The 24,041-nt window shown below is 36.0% G+C and overlaps 1 protein-coding gene across 2 annotated transcripts in view; it reads right to left on the bottom strand.

Moving 5' to 3' along the window:
- Nucleotides 1–3,965: 3,965 nt before the first annotated feature.
- VCAN (versican) overlaps nucleotides 3,966–24,041 on the bottom strand; it is a 115,737-nt gene continuing 95,661 nt past the window's right edge. For both annotated transcript variants that reach the window (XM_043913544.1, XM_043913545.1), the window contains 3 exons: nucleotides 11,305–11,449; nucleotides 5,606–5,788; nucleotides 3,966–5,459 (listed from right to left, as the gene is read on the bottom strand). In XM_043913544.1, the coding sequence (XP_043769479.1) occupies nucleotides 5,332–5,459; nucleotides 5,606–5,788; nucleotides 11,305–11,449 (456 nt within the window). In that variant the 3' untranslated portion in view covers nucleotides 3,966–5,331. The remainder of the gene's footprint in view (nucleotides 5,460–5,605; nucleotides 5,789–11,304; nucleotides 11,450–24,041) is intronic.

Below are 24,041 nucleotides of genomic sequence, written 5' to 3'. Positions count from 1 at the left end.
ATGCACTGACTTGGGATGTAGAAATTACGAAAAAACAAAAGGACAAATCCAAATGAATGACTCTAGTGACACCAATAAATTTTAAGAAGGATTTCATTGAGATGTCAACTGACAAGTAATTGAAAATAATTTTTGATAGACCACTATGTGATTTTTGGCATATAATTAAAAAAGAAGTTTAAAAAAATTACTCAATTTTTGCATTATACTACTATACTATTATACTACATTATACTACTCAGCTTTGCATTATAAAACTATCATTTCCATTTACTTATTTAAGTAAGTTTTTTTCAATTTTTAAATCTATAAGAATAAAATAGGAATAGAATTGATGCTAAACCATGACACATTCTAGTTTCATGGAAATGTGAATTGGGATAAACAGTCCTAATCATCTCATTGAGCTGTATTTTTAATAAAATGTTACAATTTGTGTAATGACTTTTCAAATTTTGTAAGAACATTATGTTGTTTTGACCAATTTTATATCTGTAAATTACAATGATAACTCAATCCAGATTTTTAACTTTACACCTTTATGTTTATGTTCATAAAATTAAGTTTTCACTTCAAAGTACAAATTTTGATGTATATGTGTTGATAGCTTAATCAATAGAAGACTTTCAAGCACATAAATGTATAATATTTAGATACAATTCTATGGGGGAAGTGAATTAAAAAACCAAGTCCCAAAATAAGAAAAACATAAAATATCTGACTGTTAAAAGATTTTTTTTCTTTAGTTGTTTTTTAGATGGATGAGCGTGGGAATCAAACTAGTATGGTATTTACAGTCCTGCTGAATATATTTAAGAGTGATGTTACATGTTTATTTTACAATGGCAATATGTATAATATGCCAAAAATAAAATCCTTTACAATTGTTTCACTCTATGATGAAAAACATTTTGGTTGACAATGTCAGATGTGATGGGAACAGTTTAAAGTTTTATTTTAAAGTAAATACTATCAAAATCATTTACAACTTACTGCCTTAAGGCAATCAATTTTAAATCTTCAATAGGGATCATTTGATGGATTCAGACAGGACTGTGAATTAAATTCCAATTAAAACCCAAGCTTTGCTTATTCTGTAAACATCTCAACAAAAACCATTCTTGTTCTTGTTTGGCATTTGCTCTTTCTAGTCCAGCTGGGATCCAAACACACTGAAATGAGTAATAATGGGAAAAGATTACACACTCTTGAATGACTCATTCAAAGACCTTTATCAACTTTCTGTATATACATGTTTTAGAAAAGAATCATTTGGATGAAGTTTGGTGTGTTTAGCAAATTGGAACTGCACACAATTAAAAAAAAAAAGATGTACAAGTTGTACAAAACCATCACTGCAGGGCCTTTTTCTTCAGAAATTATTTCACTGCATTTGTAATACTAGGAAACATTAAAAGAAACACAATAAAACATGTTGAAGCCAATCACCGAGTCTTTAACCACTTGATAGTAACATCTTTTGCTTTTATCTAAGATATATTTCCTCTTGGAGATTTCTTTGCTTGGGAGACCTCATGTATAGCCCATTCATGAAAGCAACTCTGCACTTTTTGGCAACCTATTATATTCTCTTCTGTCCATTTCCAAACTCTGATAACTTTAGTTTGCATGATATATGCCTTCTGGACAATTAGCTCAAGGCTAATCCAGTTCTTATTTCCTGTTGTGTAATTGAAAACTCACTTAAGATCAGCAAAGTTGCTATCACATCCAAATGATGTATTCCTCCCCGTGGGGCTTCCCTGGTGGTGCAGTGGTAAAGCGTCCACCTGCCAATGCAGGAGACGCAAGTTCGATCCCTGAGTCAGGAAGGTCCTCTGGGGAAAGAAATGGCAACCTGCTCCAGTACTCAGGCCTGGAAAATGCCAGGGCCAGAGGAGTCTGACTGGCTACAGTCCAAGGGGTTGCAGAGCCGGAAAGGACTTAGCAACTGAACAACATTCCTCCCTATACAATCTGTCATGTCTCTTTTCTATTTCAGCTACCCCAGAAGATCGCCTCTTCTTACATAGCTCCTTATGGGAAGGGCATATTCTTCCCCTGCTATGCAATCCAGCTTTTAGGAATGAACAGAAAACCACCTCTGGTTGATACTGAGTAGTGCTGAGTCTCCCTAAACTTCTCGCTCTGTCCTAGTATTATAGGTAATGGAACATCTCATAGCCTCTGGTATTTGCACCTAGATCAGTAAAAATTTATTTGATTGATTTATAAACATCTAATAGGGTGTATGTGTGCTTGTGCTCAGTCATCCAGCCGTGTCTGACTCTGTGACCCCGTGGACTATAACCCCCCAGGCTCCTCTGTCCATGAAATTCTCTAGGCAAGAACAGTGGAGTGGGTTGCCATTTCCCACTCCAAGGGATCTTCCCAACTCAGGGATCAAATCCACAATTGAGTCCCCTGCATTGGCACATACAGGTGGACCACTGTGCCACATACTTACATACTCCCTTGAGTAATTTCTATTTAAAGGTCTGTATAGATATGACAGCACATTAAAAGGACAAGCTCAACAAGGAAAAGTATCTCTTCTGCGTCTAATCATGCCTTCCCATATATTTTTGATATTCCAAGAAAGAAACCTCAAAATAATTTTCCACTCACCTTTGTCCTTTATGATATCTTCTATACAACTGCAGAATGTACAATGGATTTGTTCTTTTAAAGTATCAATAAATATATTGAATAGAATTGGCTATAAAATAACTCACATGGGATGCATTCAGTATAAAAAACCTTACATTGGCAGAAACCTGTGTAGCTCGCTCACCCTAGAATCTCCAGGGCCTAGTCCAGTGCCTAATACATAGGAAGTACTTAGTAATAGTGAATGAATGAAAATAAAGGGATGAATGATTATCTGGATGGATAGGAACTTGGTGTTTGTGACATCTTCTGATCACTTTGTTAGATATGATCTTCTAGCCCGTAAATTAACCTCCTGAATGTTTAACAACTGAGAATATACTATTTTGTATTTTTATTGAGAATATCATGCAGGTTGTAGAGATGACCTGCATCCTCTACAAACAAACTATGCAACTGGGGACAAATGACTTAAATTCTCTATGCTGTTCCCTCACCAATCAGACAGTAACAGCCTCTCTCTTAGGCTTGTTGGGAGATGATGCACATGAAACACTTGGCCTGGTTAATAGGAAGAATTGTGTAAGTGTGACCTATCACTTTTCCTATTGCATGTTCTTTCATTTTTGAGATCAGTGCCTAAGAATGTGGTTGTAAACATTATCAGAATTACTATCTCCAATTTTTGCAGGGACATTTATAATCATCTCTCTGCTAGCCATAAAATCATTTCATCCAAGCCAGCAGCTTGGACTCCATGATAGATCTAGAATGTAAAAATGTTGGTGCACATTAGGGTTTAAAGTTATAAATATATAAATAAATACATGTAAATATAAAAAATGTAAATAACCAGACCAGTCACAGTATAGTAAAAGAAGGATTTTAGGTTTCTTTGGTGAAACAAAAGCAGGTATAAAAAGTTACAAAGATTTTAGATTTTCATTCACAAAAAAAAAACATTCATTCACATTTTACACTATACATGTTATAATATAAATACAGGAACGTATTATGTGCATTTTAATGAAAGAGGAAAAATAAAAACCTCATAGGTAGACACAGAGTTTTTCTGTGCTCTAGAACACCCAAAGGTGGATCACATTTAACACAGCAACCAAGGAAACTTGCCTAAAGACAGCGTGTATGATTGTGGCTACTGTGGCTCCTTCTAGTTAAAAGAGGTTTTGAGAAAAAGAATCCATGTCGTGTCTGCTCTTTTTCTATTCGCATTTTATTTATTGTCTTGTGCTCTCAAGATCATTCTAAACTAAAATTAGGAAAAGACACCTAAATGCTTTCTTTCCATCACAGGGTTTCTTTAAACATTAAATTAAGCAGATAATAATTCAAAGTCATCTTTAGCAGTCATTTTATTCAAATTAAGGGGAGAAAATGGAGTGGGAAGAGATAGGGAGAAATTTCAACACATACACTCCACCTAATAAGAAGCAATGCCCATACTATTTCTATATATGTGCTCCTTGCTTAGAATGGGCAAACACCATCTGCTGAAAGCTATACACTTTTCCACTCTTCTTTATAATAAAACACTTAATGCATTCTATCCATCACATTATTTAATCAGGGACAGAGTACCTAGATTATATGATTCCAAACTGTGAGGGAAGTATAAAGGCTAAAACCGAAAAATAACTACCAACTACGTCAATGTTCAGGTTTGAGGGAAAATAACATCCAATAAATTAAATCAGTATGGCTTACTTCATTTATTTATGTATGCTTCACAGCTGCAGCATTCATACATGAACATTCAAAACTTTATAAAAGATTAAAATGGTTATATATACAAAATTTCTTTCTTTGAATGTGTGTTGTTTTAACAAACCCCCTCCCTCCAGAACCCTAGGTCTATATCCATTTGAAATGTGTTGATCTGTAATCTTGCAAGTTAGTGTTATGAAAGCCATTAAAAATGAGACCCAGTTAATAATTAGCACTTTGACCCCTAGAAAATGCTCCTGGTCATAGAAAAGTCCTCCATTCAGGCCTTTCTTGTAAGTGAAGAAAAAGGAACGTAGCAAAAAAAAACCAAAAATAAAGAGTTCCATGTTGCAGTCTCTAGTTTCGTTGGGATCCCATTAGCTAGGCTTCAGCATCACATGGAAGCCAACTCTACCTGTGGTGGAGATGGGACAGTGACCTACAAAACTTTGTGTTTGTTAATTGTCCAGCAAAAGCTGTCTTCAGTCTTGCTGACAAAGAGCAGGGGAAACCATTTCCAGCCTAAACAAACTACAAAAAGCAGCCGAACCAATGATTAAAGACCTCTAAGGCTCCGTAATCATCATTAAATATGCTTGAACTCAGTGTGACTTTTTATTTTATATACAGGATTAAAATCAACATTAAATCATCTTATTTACATTGCCATTGGTGCTGAAATGGAGCTTTTTAAATAGTACAGTAGGCTGGTATGCATTATAAAATGGTCTGCACTGGAGGCAAATAGGAAACTAAAGAAATTAGGCTGGAAATGGCTCCACTCTGCTCTCATTTTCCTTTTTTTGTTTGCTTTCTTTTTGAATGCCAATACTTTCATTTAAAATGTTTTGGGAGCACAGCAACCCAAAATGACTGGACTGGACGGTGTTCCAAAAATCCAAACCAACTGATAATACTTCTCGAGGTGATAGGAAAGGCACAGGAAGTTAGGACTTTGGCTGAAATGATGAAAACATGTGTTTGCCATTTTAGGGATCAGCGCCTTGATTCTTGCCACCTTCGGCTCCAACGGTGATCATGTTTTGATGTATTTATTGAATTGTCCTTTGCTGATGAGGAATTTTTAAAGTATTTCTTAGAATAAGTCCTTTGGTATGCAGATGCTACATGGAAGGAAAGAAAGAAAGAAAAGAAAACACAACAATATTACTTGCTCCATACCCTAAACTACCAATACCGTAGCCGTAAAATGAGGATGTCTAGTAGTTGTTATAGCATGGTTGTCCATTCTTTCTAAAGGACCACTTACGGTTCAGGCAGGTAATTTTAGGCATAGCCCATCTTCCATTTCCTAGGCAACGGATAGTTGGAAGGTGGCGTTGAATGAAACCATCTTTGCAGTGATATCTAATCAAGGAGTTGATTTCATAACGAGGTTTCATCTTTCCAAAGGTCTTGGCATTTTCTACAACAGGGGGCTGGCCGCAAGCAACTAAAGAAAAGTAAATTGGGTTATTTCCAAATAATCTAAATGTTTCTATTTGTATGAGACACTCTTTTTATTCTTTCTTTCATTATTTTACTCAATCAAGTGCCTTCAGTAATCATTTAGATTAAGAAATTAAAAATTTTGAAGACAAAGTGAAACATTGAGGCTTTCAGCCTAGTTTGAATCTCAGATTCTGTCATCTTGAATTGTGCTTATTGTTTTTTTTTAAAAAAGAACCATAGGGCATATGGTTATATGTTCATCTGTCCGTTTGGAAGAGCTACTTTTCTGAAAAAATTCCAAATTAAAAGGCATCTGTCTCATGTCACTATGCAGTCTGTTGGTTTTGTCTCTATCCCAGTGGTTTTATTTACCACTCACCTTCACTTCAAACAGGCTTCCCTTGTGGCTCAGCTGGTAAAGAATATGCCTGCAATGCGGGAGACCTGGATTCGATCCCTGGGTTGGGAAGATCCCCTGCAGAAGGGAAAGGCTATCTACTCCAGTATTCTGGCCTGGAGAATTCCATGGACTGTATAGTCCATAGGGTCGCAAAGAGTCAGACGTGACTTTCACTTTCTACTTCAAATGATAATAGATTTGTAACAATTATTATTTCCACTTCCCTGAAAAAATTTACAATGTATAATAACATATAGCTCTAAAATATAGACTTTTCAGTGTAAATAAAATATATCCAGGTTCAATTATATTTATTTGCTCTTTCTGTCTTCTCTATGGAGACAGAGAGCAAGTCAGGACATAGTATTCATGCCTCAATTTTGTAATTACCTTATATATATAAATTGCAACTCTTAAGAAAACTAAGTAAAGGTAAATCTTAGAATATATAACCACCATTTTTAACCTACAATAAAAAATGCTGAATAGCAACAAACTTAGTGATGGTAGAAATAGTAAAAATGAAATAGCAGGTAAAAAAAAAAAAGCTTTGTAATTTTGAAATTCAAGAAGGTGGGAAAATTGATTCAACTGCATTTGTATTAATTTGTAATTTTACTTATATTAGTGTACTTACTTTAAAAATATACTAATTTAACTTTAAGTGACTGTGTTTTGCTATGTAGCTCTAATAAAAATATAACTTAACTTCAACATAATTTCCCTAAATGACATTTCCTATTCATAGTTTACTTTAAGAATGCCATCATAAAGCCTACTAGGGTATGTCATAGTCTCTCATGAAATAATGCAAATCTTCAATGGGAGAATGATTACCAGAAACCTTGGTACCAAGATGTTTAGATGTCAACATCCTAATATAACCAGGCAAGAATACTAGCATGGATTGTCATGCCCTCCTTCAGGGAATCTTCCTGACTCAAGGATTGAACCCGTGTGTCTCTTATGTCTCCTGCATTGGCAGGCGGTTTCTTTACCACTAGCACTACTTGGGAATCCCATTAAAAGGTTGTGAATGTTAAATTTATTTACATATCCAGAAGGCTGTTTACAACCATATTCTTTTGCAGTGACAAATGTAGGTTTAACTTAAATATTTAGCTCTTTAATTTACTTCTGCCTAACAAAACAAGTTAGAAACTATTGACCCAATAGCAAACAAAATTGTCTTTAATAAAACACAAACCAGGCATATCTTTTCATTCGCATAAGAAATTGTCTCAGATAGACATAACCTAAAAATAGATTATAAAATCCTACTATCTAAAACTAAGAAATTAGAAGTATTTGTGCGCATATTTCATTTTCACAAATTCCTAGAAGGTAAACTGAGAATTCTAAAATATGTTATTTTCAATTAATAGTCTACACTATATATAGTTCAATGATAATCCCCATCTGGATATCTACACTTCTTTTATTGTAACATGGAAAGTCTACGCTAGGGCCCAGATACCAGTAAGTATCAGACAGAATGAGATGGCAATGATATGGAAGGTTAAAAATTATCAATTAGATAACTCATACTTGATTCTGGCAAATTAAAAGTTGTCTTTAAATTTGAGAGGAAAGCAATGTATAGATTTCTTCCAAAACTATAAATGAAGACTTATTTTGAAGTTAAAATAATTCAAGGAGTATGGTATTGGCAAAGAGAGGCAAATAGACCAGAAATAGACCCACATATATATGCTTGATATTTGACAGAGCAACATGGCAGAGCAGTAGGGAAAAGGTAGGTTTTTTCATTTGGACAATTGGGTATTCACATGGAAAAAAATGTGTTTGGTTCCCTACCTCAGAGAGTCCATGGGAGATCAATTCTAGATGGTGTACATATATAAATGTAAAAGATAAAACTATAAAGCATTTAGCAAACAACATAGGATATCTTTCTAATGTTAGGGTAGGTAAGAATTTCTTAAGGCACAAAAAGGTTTAAACCATAAAAGAAAATTCAACAAGATGAACAACTCTATTCATCAAAAAATGCCATAGGGTAAAGACAAGCTACAAACTAGGAGTAGATATTTGCAACATACAATTATCAAGGGATTAGAAACTAGGACATTAAAAACAAAAACAAAACACAAAAAACTCCTGCAAATCAATATATACAAGAGAAGCGATCAAACTTTCAAAATAAGCAATAGAAACGAGCAGATACATTACAAAAGAAGAGCTATACGTACATGAAAAGATTTCCAAGAAGAATCATCCAAGACAATGCAAGTTAAATCAGAAGAGATAACATTTTATACCCACCAGACTGGCAAAAATTTCAAAGTCCGATAAGATCAAATGTTGGAGAAGATGTGGAGTAACAGGACCCCTCACACATTGCTGGTGGGAGTGCAAATTGGTACAACCACTTTGGAAAATAATTTGGCATTTTCTAGTAAATTTGATGGTGTATATATATCCTATGACTCAGCAGTTCACTCCTGGAGAAACACCCTATGGAAACTTGCAGAGATCTACCATAAACAAGTTCAAGAATACGCATAGAGACATTGTTTATAATTGCAAAAACACTGAATATAACCCAAATGTCCACTTGCAGAACTGATAAATAAAATGTTATACAGTCATACAATGTAATACTACACAGCAGCAACAATGAAGAAATATAGCTACATGCATCGACGTGGATTAATCTGACAAACATATGCTGAACAAAAAGAGCAAGGCACAAAATACAAACTTAAAGTTCAAAAATGTGCAGAACTAAACAATTTGCTTACAGATACAAGCATGTGTGATGATTTTAAAGGGAAAAGTAAAGGAACTACGTCATTATCTTTGGCTGGATTTGGAGATAAATGGATGGGATTGGAAAGAACCTGCAGAACAATCCAAAGATGCATGAATGGCATGCACTGAGGTTTGTTTTTTTAATATGTCTTTTGTAAATAATATAATTCTTCTTTGTAATTAATTAAAACTACCTAGGTCTGTAAAGATGTATAAATTATCTGTAAAGAGAAATGAGTCTATATAGACATTTATAAAATTCATAAAAGCCCCCAGGGTAATGATTAACAAAGAATTCAGTTTACATAAATAAAAATCAGACAGTAGGGAGATAAAATATATGAATTGTTTTGTCTTGGTTTCTTCCTCCTTTAGGGAGGTAGACCTAATGTTTTGTAAATCTTTCCCCATTGGGAAATGTATACCATGATGCTGCTTTTGTGAATCCCTTTTAGATAAAGGACAGTGGTTCTCAACGGGGTGGGGGCAGTTTTCTTCCTCTTCCCCCTCCCCCAAGGATAGTTGGCAATGGCTGGAGACATGGATGGTTGTCACAAAGCAGAGGAGGAGGATGTGGAGTGGAGGAGAATGCCTCTGACATTTAGTGCATAGAGGGAAGTGTTGCGTGTTCAGTTGCTTAGTTGTAGCAGACTCTTTGCAATCCTGTGAGCTATAGCCCACCAGGCTCCTCTGTCTGTGGGATTTTCCAGGCAAGAATAACTGGAGTGGGTTGCCATTTCCTTCTCCAGGGGATCTTCCTGACCCAGGGGTCGAACCCATGTCTCTTGCATCTCCTGCACTGGCAGGTGAATTCTTTACCATTGAGCCACCTTCGAGGCCATTGAGGGCAGAGAGGATGCTAAACATCCTTTGAGGCACAGAACAGCCCCCCACAACTAAGGACTGTCTGTCCAAAGTGTCAGTAGTGCTGCTGTAATATACCCTGGTATAGGAAAAAATAACACTGGAAATAAACGAATGTTTGGGTCATAAACTGAAGAGTATGACTCCAGGGGGTATTTGGAGATCTAAGAAGGCAAACATGACATTTGGCTAAAGACAGACAGCTCATTAAGGACTTCTCACACTAGAAACAGGGAAAAGAGCAAATACCTTGATTTGCTGTTTTCACAAGCTTAATGGCATAAGTGCTAAAGTAACATACATAGTCAGGAAATCTGCTCACATAGAAAGGATATTCAGAATAAATTCTACTTTAGAGAAGAGAATAGCAGAGTGAAGTAATCACAGATAATAGCTGAGTTTTGACTTAGTTTTGTGTAACTTACTCTTCTCTGTCTTTTAACAGAATTTCTTACTGGTATTTAAGTCTTTTCTAAAATATCTATAGAGTATATATTTTTAATTTTATCATTTTTATATTAAGTCAAATGGATTTTATATTTTGCATTTGTACTTTGTACTCTTAATTGAGGTGGGTATAATCTTGGTCTAGAAGTTAAATATGCATGTTCTAACACCATTATCAATTGTAACCAGGTTTAAAAATTGTTATGCAATTCCTGTTTTTTTAAGGAAGAAGTCTACATAGCGTGGCTTAGAATTCGAACATATTGGTCAATGATAAATACTGAAAAATCAGCTTTCTTAATTTTATCTGTTAATGTCAACTAAGCAGGTCTCCTCATTCCAGAGCTTACATTATAAATGTTTTTGTTTTATCATTTCTTGAAAATAGTCATAATAGATATAGGGATGGTATCTTTGTTCTATGGTTTATGAGCATAGATTGAGCTTCTAAGGGACTGATTGAAAAACTCAAATGCCTATGAAGACCAGGAGCTTAACAAAAAAGGAGGGAAAGTCTGAATGAGGACCGCAATGAGGTGGGGACCACAGTCCCCACCAAGGCAGGGCGGTGTTATTTAGTTGCAGTACTTTAAGCCACTGATAAATTTGAACATGGGCCAAATGGCACTAAGTGGTCTTTTTTATTTTTAAGTAAAAATAATTCACATTATCTTATGATATATCCCAGTTTTTTTATTTTTGACAAGTAATTTTTTTAATGCTTTCCTCATCAAAATTAACAGATCTATGGGCCCTTGGGGCTGGCAGTTGTTTTTCTTAAAAATACTGACAGGCAGTTTCTTTTTTTTACATAAATGCTACATTATTATCCTAAGCACTTGAAATCTAAAATGAAGACATTACTGAAAACAAACTTTTCAATTATATTGAGAAAGTAAACTGTTCCAGAGCAATAAGGATGCTGTATATGACATCCAGCTTATGTCTCAAAGAATGATGTTTATTCTTCCTGAATTTGCTTGATAATTGAAATGCAGATTAAGTATACATTATGATGGGTTAACCATTACCTGTCCCTTTCTTGCAGGTGTAGGTGAGATGGTAATTGCAGGGAACATCATTCCACTGGCCATTCTCATGCCATATAATCACAACACAATCTTCTCCAGTAGAAAAGAAGCTGTCTGGTTGGTTCGGCCTCCAGTTCTCATATTGCTGTAAAAAGCAGGGAAAAATAACTGTTGAAGCATACTATAAAAGTGGTGGCTCCATTACAGCACAATTGCATTGGAATGGGCTCAGCAATTCCTGTTGAACAATTTAGCTCAAATAATTTTGGTGGTAAAGATTTTTACACTTTGAGTGGAAAATATATGTTATCTCAAAGTCTCTCTTTAAGAAATATGCATACTTTTTCCCTTGACAATGAGATATATCTAAGGAATTTGGTGCTATTAATAGTGCTTCCCAGTGGTGCTAGTGGTAAAGAACTCTCCTGGCAATATAGGAGACGAGATGCAGGTTCAATCCCTGGGTCAAGAAGATCCCCTGGAGGAGGGCATAGCAACCCACTCCAGTATTCTTGCCTGGAGGATCCCACAGACAGAGGAGCCTGGCGGTCTACTGTCCACAGTGTTGCAAAGAGTTGGACACAACTGAAATGATTTAGTGTGCATGAGTGTATCCTAGATTTCTAAATATGAAATCAACACTCATTTTAAGAATTTTAACCATGGCATTATTTTTAATTGTAACAGCATTAATGGCAGTGCAACAACTAGAGAAAAAATGCATAAACTCGGCACTCTAATCTACACATTTTCTTCCAATCCCTATGCGTACATATACTTTTATGTAGTTATGATTATAGTGTGATAAAAGGTTCAGTCCTTCGTTTATATTTTTATCACTATAAAGTAACTTTCTTTGTCTTATTGAATTAAATTGTTTTATCCAAATTCTTTGATATATTGATATATATGTAAATTGCTATATTTGCTATATTTGTTTTTTATTGATCCAATATACCTATGCCCATCATTTTACATAAACTTCTCCGAGTAATTCTGCTTTAGATATGATGCTCATGTGTACCATACAGTTGTGTCTTGCTTTATGATATAATCTGCAAGTTTCTTTAATAGGAACATTTATCATATTTTTGTATATTGATATATAAGATAATGCTTTTAAAATACATCTTACTAAAAATGTTTTTTTCATAAATGTTTGGATAATTAAAAGGAATTTTATTGATCTGATGTTTTTCTACTGGTTGCCTTTATATTTATATTTTAGATAATTCCTATTGATTCTCTAGTTTGAGCAATGACATGTAACCAGAAATATCTTTTAGCTTCCGCCAGTGATACTTGGAACATGGAACAACAGACTGGTTCCAAATTGGGAAAGGAGTACGTCAAGGCTGTATATTGTCACCCTGCTTATTTAACTTATATGCAGAGAACATCATGAGAAATGCCAGACTGGATGAAGCACAAGGTGGAATCAAGATTGATGGGAAAAAATCAATAACTTCAGATATGCAGATGACACCACCCTTTTGGCAGAAATCAAAGAAGAACTAAAGAGCCTCTTGATAAAAGTGAAAGAGGAGAGTGAAAAAGTTGGCTTAAAGCTGAACATTCAAAAAACTAAGATCATGGTATCCAGTCCCATCACTTCATGGCAAATAGATGGGGAAACAATGGAAACAGTGACAGACTTCATATTTTGGGGCTCCAAAATTACTGCAAATGGTGACTGCAGCCATGAAATTAAAAGACGCTTGCTCCTTCGAAGAGAAGCTATGACCAACCTAGACTTCGTAGACATTACTTTGCCAACAAAGGTCCATCTAGTCAAAGCTATGGTTTTTCCAGTAGTCATGAATGGATGTGAGAGTTGGACTAAAAGAAAGCTGAGCACCGAAGAACTGATGCTTTTGAACTGTGGTATTGGAGAAGATTCTTGACAGTCCCTTGGAATACAAGGAGATCAAACCAGTCAATCCTAAAGGAGATCAGTCCTGAATATTCATTAGAAGGACTGATGCTGAAGCTGAAACTCCAATACTTTGGCCACCTAATGCTAAGAACTGACTCATTGGAAAAGACCCTGACGCTGGGAAAGATTGAAGGTAGGAGGAGAAGGGGATGACAGAGAATGAGATTGTTGAATGCCAATCTGTCCAGTTGGTGATGGACAGGGAAGCCTAGCATGCTGAACACCATGGGGTCACAAAGAATCAAACACGACTGAGCAACTAAACTGAACTGAAATGAACAGTGATAATTGCCTTTTATTTTAGCACCAATAATAGATGAAGCCCTCTTCTAGGTACTTGGTATGCATTATCTTTCACAATGATCCAGCAAGACTGGGAATAACTTGGACCTTAGAAATGTTAAACACCCAGAACTTTTGGGTTTACATTCAATTTTTGTCACCTTAAAATGTAGCATCCGTATCAAGCAACAATTACATGAAAACACAGTCCTTATGCCTATTGAAAATTAACAGATTTTAGTGAGATGAAAATATTGGGCTATAAATAAGAGAGCAATTGCCCAGCTTCCAGACTCTTAACTAGAATGTGAAATGGGACAAGTTTGTTCAGGGTCTGTCTGACTCAACTTGGGTACCATTTTCCCAATATGCTTTGCTTACTGTCAGCTTTTACATCACATCTAATGTTGACCAGACTGGTGGAGACACATTTCCTTCATCTGAAAGGAATATAGATTCAGATTTATGGGACAAGAGCAAATATGACAACTCTCTGGGCACACAAATTTATTCATCTTTTCTTGAATTAAATTTTTTTTTTCTTTTTTTAATTTTTTTATTAGTTGGAGGCTAATTACTTCACAACATTTCAGTGGGTTTTGTCATACATTGATATGAATCAGCCATAGATTTACACGTATTCCCCATCCCGATCCCCTCTCCCACCTCCCTCTCCACCCGATTCCTCTGGGTCTTCCCAGTGCACCAGGCCCGAGCACTTGTCTCATGCATCCCACCTGGGCTGGTGATCTGTTTCACCATAGATAGTATACATGCTGTTCTTTTGAAATATCCCACCCTCACCTTCTCCCACAGAGTTCAAAAGTCTGTTCTGTATTTCTGTGTCTCTTTTTCTGTTTTGCATATAGGGTTATCGTTACCATCTTTCTAAATTCCATATATATGTGTTAGTATGCTGTAATGTTCTTTATCTTTCTGGCTTACTTCACTCTGTATAAGGGGCTCCAGTTTCATCCATCTCATTAGGACTGGTTCAAATGAATTCTTTTTAACAGCTGAGTAATATTCCATGGTGTATATGTACCACAGCTTCCTTATCCATTCATCTGCTGATGGGCATCTAGGTTGCTTCCATGTCCTGGCTATTATAAACAGTGCTGCGATGAACATTGGGGTGCACGTGTCTCTTTCTGATCTGGTTTCCTCAGTGTGTATGCCCAGAAGTGGTATTGCTGGGTCATATGGCAGTTCTATTTCCAGTTTTTTAAGAAATCTCCACACTGTTTTCCATAGTGGCTGTACTAGTTTGCATTCCCACCAACACTGTAAGAGGGTTCCCTTTTCTCCACACCCTCTCCAGCATTTATTGCTTGTAGACTTTTGGATAGCAGCCATCCTGACTGGCGTGTAATGGTACCTCACTGTGGTTTTGATTTGCATTTCTCTAATAATGAGTGATGTTGAGCATCTTTTCATGTGTTTGTTAGCCATCTGTATGTCTTCTTTGGAGAAATGTCTGTTTAGTTCTTTGGTCCATTTTTTGATTGGGTCATTTAGTTTTCTGGAATTGAGCTGCAGGAGTTGCTTGTATATTTTTGAGATTAATCCTTTGTCTGTTTCTTCATTTGCTATTATTTTCTCTCAATCTGAGGGCTGTCTTTTCACCTTACTTATAGTTTCCTTTGTAGTGCAAAAGCTTTTAAGTTTCATTAGGTCCCATTTGTTTAGTTTTGCTTTTATTTCCAATATTCTGGGAGGTGGGTCATAGAGGATCTTGCTGTGATTTATGTCGGAGAGTGTTTTGCCTATGTTCTCCTCTAGGAGTTTTATAGTTTCTGGTCTTACATTTAGATCTTTAATCCATTTTGAGTTTATTTTTGTGTATGGTGTTAGAAAGTGTTCTAGTTTCATTCTTTTACAAGTGGTTGACCAGTTTTCCCAGCACCACTTGTTAAAGAGGTTGTCTTTTTTCCATTGTATATCCTTGCCTCCTTTTTGAATTAAATTTAAAATTAGTTTTTAGTGGTAAAGAATCTGCCTACCAATGCAGGAGACATAAAAGATGCAGGTTTGATCCCTGGGTTGGGAAGATCCCCTGGAGAAGGGCATGGCAACTCACTCCAGTATTCTTGCCTAGAGAATGCCATGGACAGAGGAGCCTGGTGGGCTACAGTCCATTGGATCACAAACAGACACGACTGAAGTGACTTAGTGTGCATGCACCTTGAATTAAATTTAAAATAAGTTTGTATGTAGAAAATAAACTTATGGTTACCAAGGGGAGAAGAAAGGAGGGAGAGATAAATTGAGAGGTTGGGATTGATACATATACCCTACTATACATAAAATAGATAACTAATAAGGACAGACTATAATGCACAGGGAACTCTACTCAATATGCTGTGACGACCTCTATGGGTAAACAATCTTAAAAAGAGCATGTGTGTATATATAAAACACTGATTCACTTTGCTGTACACCAGAAACTAACAACATTGTAAATCAACTATGCTCCAATAAAAATTAAAAAAAAAAAACAGGGAAAAAATAAGTCTGTGGTTGCAACAATGAATTAGATTCTGTTTGAAAAAAGAGAAGAAAGAAGTGAATATTACTGAAGGCAACTGTTCCTAATTCAGAGCATGCCAAGAGGTGGTCCTGCTAGTTATTCCCAAAAGTACCATGGCTATTTTTATGTTTTAAAAAATTGTATAGTAAATTTACTAGAAAATGGTTCTAATTTTCCTTTCTGCTCAGAAAAAGAAAAAAATGTGGTTTTTAAAACTTTAAAATATGGTGAAACAACCTAGATTTTTGAAAAAATAACTTGTGAGATGAAGACCTCAAGTTTGAAAGGTAGAAGATTAAAAGATCTTCTTCTTTTCCTTCAATCTCTTTGCTTAACTTTGCTTTGAAATACACCTCAATCATGTGAAAATTAAGATAGGAGACAAGAGACCTCTGCTATGTAAAGAAGAGTCTCTGAAAAGTGATACAACTGCAAAGAATTAAGGGAAGGTTTGATTTTTTTTCCTCAAAACACAGAATTAAGGATGTTTTTATTTCTCGTGTGTAAATTCAGAAATTACATGGATTTAAATCCATTCTCTTAGCCTGGAGGGTAACTCGTGTTACCCACTAGGTGACCCTTGGAAAGATGCTTAGAGGACCATACGCACCGAGGCACTCTGCCTGGCAGGTTTTCCTGCGACAAGGAACTGATGTTTGATCTGACTTGGGTTTCTAATTATTTCTTTATTTTCCTTTCTTTATTATCTCTTACCCTCTGCCCACCAAGCCTGTTTTTGTTTTTGTTTTTGCTATCCTCCTTTAATAGACAATGAAAAAGGAAACGGAGCAACATTGCAGATAGAAATGTCACATTCAGCCTGCTGCTATATAACAAAACTGTCTTTAATAGATGAATTAAAGTAGGATAAAATTAAAAATTAATAAGCAAAAGAATAAGAATTCCTTAAAACTAATAAAGATCTACATTTAATACTTTTATGGTAAAAGATTCCAGAGTTCCTCATATACTTAACTTGGAGCTCAATATTTTCTAGCTTACTTTATAATGAACCTCTTCCAGGAAACCAGTGAACGTCCTCAAAGGTGGAAAATTTTCCAGCATCCCAACACCATGGTATACTGTGCAATACTCCCCTCTCCTTGTCCCTGTCACACTGTTCATCTCCCTTCTTTGCTTTATTTTTCCTCATAACACTGATTACCTTCTAACATCCTATGCATCTTATTGACTTATTGCATTTTTTTCTCCTTAGCAGAGTGTAAGCTCATTAAGGACAGGAATTTGGGTTTCTTTTGTTTACTCCTGTATCCTCAATGCCTGTATCCTCAGGAGCTATGCCTGGCCCCTGATTGAAGATGTTGTTTACCCCCGGTAAACTGTAAGCAAGACAATCACAAAGTCAGCAGAGTTTAACAACCATTCTGGGAAACGACTGGCAATACACATCAAGAGTCTTAAAAAGTTCTCAGCACTGGACCTCGTAATTCTACTTCTAAAGTGCTATCCTAAAAAATAACCAGAGGTGTGAATATTTTATCTAAAATATTACTTACACCAGTAGTAAGTGGGGAAAATATATAGAGCAAACATATATTCAATAAATCTTGGGTACAGCCAGACAAATGGGATATTATATAACCATTAAATATCTTGTTATTGAGGACTATACAAGAAGATGGAAGATACTAAAAGAAAAGTTAAGTTAAAAAGCAAAGTACTAAAAATGCACAATGATCCAAATTTTACACATACTCTCAGATGTAGCTGTGTGTATGTGTGCACATAAAAGATCAAAAAAAATGTGATGAAATGTCATATATAAAGTTTACACCCAGTGATATGAGATTAAGATAATATTTTATTCTACATATTCTTACAGGTTTGGCAACTTCCCTTGAGTGAGCATGAATTACTTCTGTAATTAGTAAAAATGAACAGTATAAAATGATCTATGCAGTGATCAGAAAGAATTTACCAACTTCTCAGCTAACCCTTTTTAAATCTAACCTCAACAAATATCATTTCAAGTCATCCAAGTCCCTTGACTGCCATGTATTTTGCAGCTGACATTTCCTCCTGATCTGAACAATAACCATCTCATTTTCACACTGAAATTAGATTCTGATTCCATGCCACCAAAGTAATTCTCAGGCCTTAAGCTGCCCAGACTCAGACCTCTGGTAAAAGATTTAATTGTTTTGGGTGGGAATTGCATTTGGCTCACAACAGTGATTTAAAACCCGTGTTCTGTGTTGTTGCTTGGCAGAACTGTGGCTTAATGGTGCAGGACCAAATTTTAAGTCTGTGGTTTTTACAAGAATGTCTGATAGCCACAGGCATGTCACACTATTACCTCATATCTGATTGCTCCATTGTGCACATTTATTTTGGCTTGGATGCTTTGATTTTGCTCCATGTTACTGCCAAACTGACTTAGCAAAGGAAACTCCAGTTTTCTGAACAACTTTCTTTGTATCCTTCTGAATTCTTTATAGCCTTATTTAATATCACTTGTAGGAAGAAAGAGTAGAAAAAATAAATCATTGATTTTAGGTTTAATAATTTTTTTTTTTTCCACTAAAGCTAAATGTGAGGAAATCAGTTCTGAGTTATAAGAATGTAACCAAGCCTTGCTCTTATAGGCCGTGTCTCATACATACAGAAGTGCAGACTCTTGGATCGAGCAGAGAAAAATTCTCCACTTCCATGTGGATTATCTTTTCATTAGGATTATAAGCCAACATCCTGGGTGATCCAGCCCAGATTGGCCCTCTTCTAGGACTGGATGGACAAACTAAGAATTAACCCAAAACACCAGCATGGTTTGGGGAGAATTCATTTTAACATTGCTAACAGAAATAAATGCTGACCAGACCTCAGCCTGGTCCTATCTCGAGACTCATGTTCACCATTCTAAACCTTGAACTCTTGTTCTTTCCTCTAGAGACCAGAGTTAGATCAATACCATGTTTGAAAAGAAACCCCTACATTTCTTTGCATTTTTGTTCTCTGCTGATGGGAGAAGAAATTATGACATAAAAGTCACACAGCTGATATAAAGGAAAGCCAGAGCAGATGTAAACTTTTATACATGTTCTGTAATGGACTTGCATTTTATTAAAAGGTAATTATTTAAATGTTGTATGAACTGCTTAATGCTCTATACTGTATGAAAAAGTTACTTTAGAGTCCCAATTAGATGATTACCTCTACATATCTGTACAAAAGGAAAATGTGCCCCCAAAGACAACCATTTCAATTAAATTGAATTTATTATCTTTTCAGTTACTGTTTTCTCTTTCTTTTCCCCTCAATCAGATTCAAACAAGTTAGCTGCCAAAAACATAAAATGATTCTAAACACCCTGGCCAAAATCCAATAGTTAAGTACCATTCTCTCAAGTGAAAATTGTCTCCACAACCAGAGAATTCGTTCTGAATCAATCCTAATATTGACTGAAGTCATTCACCACAACCTATCAAATTTTACAAATGCTTAGATTACTTTTTTCCAAATAATCTGCATCTTCCTGTCAAAATTTTATTCCTATCTTAAATGAACATAAAGGCAGAGAATTACCCTGCAGGGCTCCCCTGCCTACAGACATTCTCCACCCTTGGAGACTGAATTCAGTTCCACGGGTCTAAGACGAACTTGACTTAGTTCTCTCAAGCAGAGTGGCTGAAGAGCTATTCTCTCCTCCCCAGCTCTTTGAAAGTTTCCGTCTTGATTCAGTCAACATACTGGAAGGGAAAATGTATGTGTTGTGTTCTGGGATGGGGGTAGAGTCTCTGCTTTTGAAAGTTATCAGCAACCTACTAAACTCAGACAGGGTTTACATCCTTTCAAGGTGACTCTGATTGTAGCGTCTTGGAGCCTGACCTGTCATTCAAAGATACCAGCCGACTTTTATCTTTAAAATACACACCACCATGATCAATGGCCCTGAAATCTCAGCAGATAACTAGCATCATGAGCATGAACAAAATAAACTGAGGATAAAACTGTAATGCAAGTAATTGACTTTTTCCTTAAGTAGAGATAGATCACTGTCTTTTTTTCTAAGGTTAAAAAGCATAATTTCATAGACTCACAGACACAGAAGGGAAACGTATGGCTACTCAAGGGAAAAGGTAAAGAGGAATAAATTAGGACTTTAGGATTAAAAGATAAACACTACTATAACTACACTAGATAAACAGCAAGAAAGACCTAATGTATATAGCACAGGGAACTACACTGAATATCTTATAAGAACCTATAATGGAAAAGAACACACACACATACATACATATAACTGAATTACTTTGCTACACACCTGAAACAAAATGCCGCTTATCCACTACACTGCAATCTTTCAAAAGCATTATTTCATGAGTAGACAAGGTTTAGAAATAAATCAGGTATTTTGCTTTGCTTTACAAAAGGAGTTAGCTTGATTCAGCTTTGAGCACTGCTTTCAGTTCAAGAAAGGAAACATACCATCCAATATTAGTCAGTTATTTCTGTGACAGTCATGTCCCAGCTGGTCCTTTATGTGAAACATATATAAGTAAATCAATTTATGGGGAAATGGGCAAGCAGCTGGATGGTAAAAAGAAAAGGCTGGATCAAGGAAGGTTCTTGAACTGTGGAATGACTTACTCTCATCCTCACATGCAACATTCCAAAACAGTCTTTGTTTTTAGCCCACCAGGCTCCTCTGTCCATGGAATTCTCCAGGCAAGAATACTGGAGTGGGTTGCCATTTCCTTCTCTAGCAGATCTTCCCAAACCAAGGATTGAACCCAGATCTCCTGCATTGCAGGCAGATTCTTTACAGTCTGAGCCACTAGAGAAGACTTCGTCTAGGAAATCTTTTGTCTTTAAAGGATAATGTCAATTCAAAAATCAAAATCCTGAAGATAACAAGGTCATGCTTCAACCTCTAGTAGAGAAAGAATTCCTGGAACATGAAACAGCTTTGTTTTTAAATCCCTTTTATCCACATCTTAAAGCTAAGATATTTTCAAAGCAATGCACCTTATCAAAACTTGGTTGATAACTAGCCCTTCTCCATAATATTTGACTCATTTCAAATTCTTTTCATTGAGATTTTACAATTTCTTAATTTAGTCAAATAACTACAAAGAATAATCGATGGACACAAATTAGTTCTGCGAAAGAGTCAGACACTCTGTTTAGAATCTCTTGGTTTCCTTTCTTCTCTAATGAAATTTAAAAAAAAAAAAACAGAATTTTCACACACTAAATGAAATTGTAATTCATCTTTCTGTGACACAAATTTGACATTTATTACCATCACACACACACACACACACACACACACACACACACACAGACACACACACACACATTCACCCCTACAAATACAGTATTTCTTGACCTCAGGGAAGGCAATATCTAGGCTAGACCTTTGGGAGTGCCCCAGTTCACGCAGACCTGTGCAGTGGATAGGTTCCCACCGTAAAGATGATAGAGAAATTCCAAAATGGTTAAATGACCAGCAGAATCAGCAGCAGCAGACTCCTTGAGATAGGAAAACAGAGCTGTCCTTTGGGCAAACTTGTCAGCTAACTAAACAATTTTTACACAGTAGTCCCTGGGCAGAGTTTGAATTTGTGCCTGAGCCTGAGCAAAAAGTACAAACTGTTTCACATCATGGATCTTGAGGCTCTCTCATGTATCATCAGTTCAGTTCAGTTCAGTTCAGTCACTCAGTCGTGTCCTACTCTTTGCAACCCCATGGACTGCAGCATGCCAGGCCTCCCTGTTCATCACCAACTCCTGGAGTTTACTCAAACTCATGCCCATTGAGTCGGTGATGCCATCCAACCCTCTCATCCTCTGTTGTCCCCTCCTCCCATCTTCAATCTTTCCCAGCATCATGGTATTTTCAAATAAGCCAGTTCTTCACACCAGGTGGTCAAAGTACTGGAGTTTCAGCTTCAACATCAGTCCTTCCAAAGAACAGTCAGGACTGATTTCCTTTAGGATGGACTGGTTGGATCTCCTTGCTGTCCAAGGGACTCTCAAGAGTCTTCTCCAACACCACAGTTCAAAAGCATCAATTCTTTGGCACTCAGCTTTCTTTATAATCCAACTTTCACATCCATACATGACTACTGGTAAAACCATAGCTTTGACTAGACAGGTCTTTGTTGGCAAAGTAATGTCTCTGCTTTTTAATATGCTGCCTAGGTTGTTCATTACTTTTCTTCCAAGGAATAAGTGTCTTTTAATTTCATGGCTGCAGTTACCATCTGCAGTGATTTTGGAGCCCAAAATCTCTCATGTATATCTGAACTGCAAATCTTGAATCTGTATCTGCCAAGGGCCTCCTCTGACACTGACCTTGGACCTACGCACATATTTATCTACAGTTTTTCAGCTTCGATTGAGTTAGAGTGAATCTTTTGTTCTTTAAAATTCACTGGAATTTAGATTATCTTAATGGCTTTGTGTTTTAGAACTACTTTGGGTTTTGCCAAGAATGTTTAAACAATTAATCACATACATTCCATTGATAAAAACCACACTTGACATTTGTCCAGTAAAGTCATTCTATGATATAATATATTATTGTAATTGTTGGGACAATTTATTAAGGCTTCAAGTTATAATTTGGTGGTTTTTTTTTTTGTTTTTTTTTCCATGAACAATCCAGTCTCTACTTTCTACCTACTCTCCCTTCCCCCAAACACTGCTGATTTAATTCACTGTAAAAAAATTTTCATAAGAAAACCAAAAATATCCTCTAGGTTCACACGCCAAGAGAACCAGCCAAGGAAAACTTTCTGCTGTTATTACTGTGTATAAAGTGAAGATACGGGAAAGACTGGTCCTAATATTTGCCTCAGTTGCTAGGATTTTACTAAGCATATGACTTCATCCGTTAGCTTCAATTGTATTTGAAAAATCATCTCATATCACATGTAATTTTCAAGTTCACAAGATAATGCAACTCATACTAGAGTTTTAAAATCTAAAGCTATAGGGACTTAACTCACAGAGAATATTACTCCTGCAGGAACCTAAGTGCTGTTCTGGGAATGTGAAGTTTTGAAATGCGGAATACTATCTGGCCACTAGATGGTGATATCCATCCATCATTATATTTTGAATTACCAACTAAGTCACTGTTAAAACAATGTAGAATCCCCCCCAAACTATGATTATTTACTCTATATGGGGAAAAAAAAAATTAAAATTATCTGTGTTATGTTCTCTCAGTTTTGTGAGGAAAAGTAAGAAGAGAACACTTTTCTAAAAAATAGACCTCAACTAAACAGTAAGTACCAATCCCATTACATTCTATTTGGCTACAGGCCAATGTAGCTACAATCTAAACTTTCTACTTGACAAAAGCATTCAACTACAAAAGTTTATTTTTACTATTTGGCCTTTTAAAATTATCAGATGACTTACGTCAATGGTGAAACTGCATCAGAAATAAGCCAAATCTATAATAGCCACCTAAAATCCTTAAAATAGGGCACATCAAAAATAAACACCTATAGAGGAGAGCGAAAAGGCTGGCTTAAAACTCAACATTCAAAAAACTAAGATCATGGCATCTGGTTCCATCACTTCATGGCAAATAGATGAAGAAAAAGTAGAAATGGTGACAGATTTTATTTTCTTGGGCTCCAAAATCACTGCAGACCATGACTGCAGCCACAAAATTAAAAGACAATTGCTCCTTGGAAGAAAGATATGATAAACCTACACAGCGTATTAAAAAGCAGAGATGACTTTGCCAACAAAGGTCTGGATAGTCAAAGCCATGGTTTTTCCAGCAGTCACATATGGATGTGAGAGTTGAACCATAAAGAAGGCTGAGCACTGAAGAACTGATGCTTTCCATATAGTGCTGGAGAAGACTCTTGAGAGTCCCTTGGACTGCAAGATCAAACCAGTAAATCCTAAAGGAAATCAGTCCTGAATATTCATTGGAGGGACTGATGCTGAAGCTGAAGCTCTAATACTGTGGCCACCTGATGTGAACAGCCAACTCACTGGAAA

Source organism: Cervus elaphus, chromosome 9 (assembly GCF_910594005.1).
Source record: "Cervus elaphus chromosome 9, mCerEla1.1, whole genome shotgun sequence".
Classification (NCBI taxonomy): domain Eukaryota; kingdom Metazoa; phylum Chordata; class Mammalia; order Artiodactyla; family Cervidae; genus Cervus; species Cervus elaphus.
This window is presented reverse-complemented; position numbering and strand designations above follow the sequence as displayed.